This window comes from Egretta garzetta, unplaced genomic scaffold (assembly GCF_000687185.1).
Source record: "Egretta garzetta isolate BGI_Z169 unplaced genomic scaffold, ASM68718v1 scaffold15, whole genome shotgun sequence".
NCBI lineage: Eukaryota > Metazoa > Chordata > Aves > Pelecaniformes > Ardeidae > Egretta > Egretta garzetta.
In genome coordinates this window covers 1,715,073-1,720,678 of record NW_009259798.1, presented here as the reverse complement: position 1 = coordinate 1,720,678, position 5,606 = coordinate 1,715,073, and the positions used below count along the sequence as shown (strand labels likewise).

Here is a 5,606-nt window from a genome sequence, read left to right as displayed (position 1 = left end):
CCCTTTTTCTACATTAAAGTATATAAATTAACAGATTTGAATATTAATGGAATGCTGCTAAATCATACTTGGGTCCAAACTTATCTAACATTTTTTGTCTCATTCATGCTCTGAACAACACAGCCCTACGCCATGAGTGCTGATGCTTTCCATCAGACTTAATTTGATCAAAGCTTTGACTGCTAGAAGCAAAGAAACAAAGCCCGATTTGCTGAGAACAAAGAGCTGATAATCAGCCAGAAACCTGCCTAACTTTAAAAAGCAGCACTGAGTTTCAGTGCTTCGAAGTGATGTGCCTGGCTATTCAACTTAACACATCCCTATTCCAGTTCCTAACAGTCTTCTCAGAGCACTGCGATCACTGACCTGTTACCAACATCAGCGCTCCAGGGGCATTAGAGAGCCATCTGTTAGCAGTCTGGTATCTCCTACTTTGAATACCAGACTGTGGGGCTTGGGATTTTTTAAGTATTTATGGGGTTTTTTTCCCCCTAAGGTAACCTTGGAAATGCACACATCCTGCTGGCTTCACAGGCCCAGGGAAGAAGAATCAGACACCATCACCCTCAGTATAATCAGGAGCAAAGACCAGCAAGTCAGTTATTTATACCAAGACAGCATCTCTCAAAGAAGCACCATATATATTGTACTTCAAAAGAAAGCACTTCAGCAGAAAGAAGCAAACTCCAGCATTCTTTCTTTTTAAGAAAAGGCTCTAAGTTATGGAAAATAAACTTTACAGATCAACTTGAGGAAGAAAGGCAGACTCACAGGACAGTCCTTGTTAGGTGTTAGACTAGATCATGGAATAAACTCCTTTTTGTACATCAAGGCAGTAGCTAATTTCGGTCTGTCCCATTGTTATTTAATCTTACTGCAGATCATTTGCAGGAAGTCTAATCTGAGACTAGAGGGAACTCCTTCACAGACCACATGCCCTTAACCACAGTTCTATTAAGCTTACTCATTCCTGTTGCTCCATGCTTAGTGTGGAGTAACAGTGTTGTAGCACGTACTTTGTTTTTGCTACTGTTATGTATTAAAACTGAAGCTTAACTGGATGATGCAGAAGCTAAGTATACTGCTCCAGCCTGAATTAGCTCAATTTACCCTAAAACAGCATCCCTTCAGTGCATTCAGTCTGAGAGTCAGAGTTAAGCATAACAATTTAATTTGACATCTACCAACCACATAACTAAGCAGCAAGCTCCTACAGAACTTGCATTTCCTCAGAAAGTCTACAATTCAGAAGGAAATTAACACAGCCTTGCCCATTGGAGCATTGAAGCCAGTACAATGCTGAATCCAACCAGCTCTTTATTACTGTTATATAAAATACTCTTCCCAGATATTACAGAAAAAGCAATTAAGTCCAGAAGCCAGCTGCATGCTATTTTTCAGTACCCAGAACATCCAACTTAAGTTCTTTACCTTCCATACCAAGTTTCTTCCTGTTCTTCGACCGATTTCAAAAGCAATGTAGTTTGATTTGCAGCACCATTTTTAAATTACATACCCGGGAAGAAGCACAAGTCATGAAAGGTTAGGTTGCACAAGTCTAAAGATTTAGACTTGCATTTTACCATTGTTGAGTATTACAAGACAGTTTTTTATTTTAAACATTAAAGTGCCAGGTTTATGTACAAACTATTAAAACAATAGTAAAAAAGGTAAACTTAAAACCTGCTAAGAAAGCAGTGAGGTCATGTAGCTGCCTCCAGAGTTTTCTGCAGAGTATTCGGTGAATTTAGTGAATTTAAGACCAGAATTTCTCAACTGCTCCTGTTTATGAAGAGAACAGCAGAAGCCAGTCATCACTGCCCATAGCCTCCCATCTTGCAGGAGGGTGACCATATCTTTCACAAAATGGAGAAGCCTATGTTGCGAGAGATACATCTAAACATTCTATGAATTAACACCGTTGGCAAAGTCTAATAAAAAGGGGATTTTACTGCTGGAGCTACACTAGCCTCCTGGAAAGTACCAATATCACCACACTTTTCAAGAGTGGGATTTTAGTACAGGAATCAAGTCACACTGTGACTCAATACATTTAATGTCTCCCTGTAAACAGGGGAGCGCATACACTAACTCTTATGGTCTCAGTTCATTTAAAATTCTGCATCCAGGGTGAAAGAGTTGTCTGTGGGCTTTGACATGACTCCCATCCTCTGATATTCACCTACTCGCTTCTCAAAGAAATTGGTCTTGCCTTCCAGAGAGATGTTTTCCATGAAGTCAAAAGGATTCTCTGCTTTGTATATCTGCAATGCAAAGGCAATTCCACAGTCACTACAGGCACTCACATCTTGAATATATGAAAGCATTAGAGATCAGCTGGAAGGGCCCTGGTGACAGGATCAGCAGGCTTAGTACATAGTGAACAAAAATCTCTGCCCCAAGCCTTTGCTACCATATTCATTCCTGTCTTTTAGCTGCAGTACACAGAAGCACAGCAACTTATAGAGCTGTTTTTCCATAGCAGCCTTTTGCTTTTCCCTCTGTGGGTCTCCAAACAGGATCTAGCAGCAGGGCCACTAAATGGTTTTAGAAGTTGCACCAATATTGCTGCAGCCATTTTACAATTCAGGTTTCTGGAAGAAATTAAGCTCACTATTACCTTTTCCCCATGAAAGATTCAGTGCATTAGAGCCTTACCTTGTTAAATCCCAGTTCCAACATAAGCCGATCCGCTACAAACTCTATGTACTGTTTCATTAAAGTGCAGTTCATGCCAATCAGCTTTACAGGCAGTGCCTCTGTCAAGAATTCCTGCAGATAATAGAAGCACTTCATGTACAGAAACTGGTATTCACTCTGTATCACCTAGGTTAAATTTATACCCACCAGCTCCCCAGCTTTCTGCTTAATTGCCATCAAGTTCCTAAACAAGGAGCAGACAATTACCTGTTCTATGAGAACAGCATTCATGATGATTTCCTTTACTCTCTCCTCTGATGGTCTGCGTATCAAGTGCTTGAACATGAGGCAGGCAAAATCACAGTGCAAGCCCTGGAAAGAAGCATCAGAAAATTATTTCAGGAACACCAATTTAAAAGAGCCACTCAAATCAGTAGCACAGAATAAACAGGCAATAAACCTAGGCACCATCTTTGCACTTGCCACATTGTTTAGTGTTATCTACAGACAACTTTCTGCCTAACCAGAAGGAGGCATAAGGGAGTTCAGCCAGTACCAGCTGCACTTGCTCCAAATGGCAAAGTATACTGAGTGCAAGAGTTGCTGAGAACCCTTAGCTACTTAAGAGGAAGTAAAATGCTAAGTTCATTCATTCCCAAGATCCACAATGACACATTTACACACTTTAGTAAGCTTTATAGACCGCCTGTTTCTAAACATACTCCTGTTTCAAAACACAGGCTCCAATTGAATATCATTACTTCGAGCCACTGTGGCACATTACCATCTTAACTGCTAGAATTTGATTCATACCTCATCTCTACTGATGAGTTCGTTAGAAAAAGTGAGTCCAGGCATTAATCCTCTTTTCTTCAGCCAAAAAATTGATGCAAAAGAGCCAGAAAAGAAGATCCCTTCCACTGCTGCAAAAGCTACTACACGTTCTCCTGTTAAGAAAAGATTGATAGTAGTATGACACAGAAAATTTAACAGGATTAATACCCAAAGTTGCAAATAGACCGGTGAACCGCATCCTCCAAGGAGAATGAAGACATTGCTGCTCAAGCGTGCTAGAGCCTGTCCTTAAAAACTATTACATGAAAGGCTTCTGGTCATTAAGCAAAACTTTTAAACTTGAGGGGAAGTAAAAACTAATTAGAGTAGCTACTAAGTAGCTGAAGCCAAGGCTCCTTCCCCCAGGTTAACCATCCTTTTTCAAAGATTGCACACTGAAAAAGCGGTCATTCTAGCAGCTGATTTAAGTCAGTGTCTGCTCATCTTTGATTAAGTAAGGAACTTTGGCCTTGAAGAGTGCTTTAATACTAGTGAAATAATGATCTGTGCTAGCTCATCTTTGAACTGAGACATCAAGAATCAGTAAGGCAGAGGAGCTACAGCCTCCAACTGTACATGTCTGCTGGAGATAGATGGCCAGGACAGCTCTAGACACGTGACAACAATTTAAAATTTCATCATATAGCCAGGCACATGAAGATTGCCACACGAGCTACCATTATTCAAAATGCCAGCAGTTTTACAAAGATTCATGCTACTAGCTCATTTACAAGATTAAAGTTATTTTTGTCATCCCCAGAATTATACACTAGTATCTTAGACTGGGAAGCACACACTCTCCCTGTGAACTGCAAAGTCTGAAGAAATGGTGGTTCCTCTGTCTTTTTTAAAGAAATTTCACTTTGCTCCCAGTAGATGTACTCACCATATGTTGCTTTCTTGTCCCCAATCCAGCGCATGGCCCAGTCAGCCTTCTTTTTAACACATGGTAACGTTTCAATTGCATTAAAAAGGAATTCCCTGAGAAGGATAAATCTCATTAGGATCAGACATCAGCACAGTTAGTACAATAAGCACTCGCTGCCATAAGGTGGCCTTGTTCACTTACAAGTGCTCTGCACGTTCACCCCGATAATGAGGTCTCCTTCCCCATCTCATTTTGCACCAGTCAAGCCCTACTTGTACCCATCAACTACCTTTCATCACCTACCCATCACATCAACACCAGTTCACATGAATTCCCACAACAACTTCAAGGAGAATACTGTTTCATCAAGGCTTTCAAAGCTACAGATCACCAGGCTCCATTTCCCAGTGGCAAGGCACTAGGCCTTGCCTAGTAATGTAAGCAGTTTTTCCCTAAACACTTACTGGATTAAGCATCTTGGAGTAGAAATGACACAGTCAGCTTTCTATGAAGTAGCAGCAATTAAATTTATCTAGACTGCAAATGGCATTGCACTCTGTCCAAACTGCTCAGAGCCCTGCATTTAGTTTTACGATACCATTCTTGAATCAATTCATCTTGCTGTGAAAATTTACACTTTAGTTTTATTTTTAATCACGACTAAAAGCCACTTTTCAGCAAAAGCAACATGCTTTCCCCCCACCAAGCAAAACAGTCGAGTACGGGCAGCACATGCTGTATAGAAGTGCTAGCTGTTAACTAAATGCACTGCATTTTAGAGATGACATTTTAGTAAAAGTGGTATCATTCTCAGAAATTTCCTTACACAGCTTGCTAATAGGTGCAGGGGTCCTCCATATAAGCACTTAAATTAATTTAATATACTCACCTTACTTGACTGCTCCATCTTTTCCAGTTTCATTCCTTTATTTCAGTATCACTTTCACTCAGTCTAAGTGAGCTCTTGCTCATACACTTCAGAGAAGATACTCTGAAGTAAAGCTGCTCTTAAGCAGCAGTGGCATTTTTATATAAATCTAGTTTAAATCCTAAAATTAGCCTTAAAGTCAGAGTGACTGATATGCATCATTTATATCTCTACACTTAAGAGTTTTGAACCTTTCATCATCAAGCAATACAAACCTCTCTTTAGAATCTTTAATGTAGGTGTCAATAAGAAGACTGTACATTTCCGAATGTATATTTTCCATAGCAATCTGGAAGCCATAGAAACAACGAGCCTCTGTGATTTTTACTTCTTCAT

The 5,606-nt window shown here is 40.0% G+C and overlaps 1 protein-coding gene across 1 annotated transcript in view; it reads right to left on the bottom strand.

Annotated features, from left to right (window-relative positions):
* Positions 1 to 796: 796 nt before the first annotated feature.
* Positions 797 to 5,606, bottom strand: part of RRM2 (ribonucleotide reductase regulatory subunit M2) — an 8,911-nt gene continuing 4,101 nt past the window's right edge. The window contains exons 3-8 of the mRNA XM_035895332.1: positions 5,486 to 5,606; positions 4,361 to 4,455; positions 3,454 to 3,587; positions 2,908 to 3,012; positions 2,659 to 2,772; positions 797 to 2,264 (exon numbers count right to left, since the gene is read on the bottom strand). The exon at positions 5,486 to 5,606 is cut by the window's right edge and continues 18 nt beyond it. Of these exons, the coding sequence (XP_035751225.1) occupies positions 2,112 to 2,264; positions 2,659 to 2,772; positions 2,908 to 3,012; positions 3,454 to 3,587; positions 4,361 to 4,455; positions 5,486 to 5,606 (722 nt within the window). The 3' untranslated portion in view covers positions 797 to 2,111. The remainder of the gene's footprint in view (positions 2,265 to 2,658; positions 2,773 to 2,907; positions 3,013 to 3,453; positions 3,588 to 4,360; positions 4,456 to 5,485) is intronic.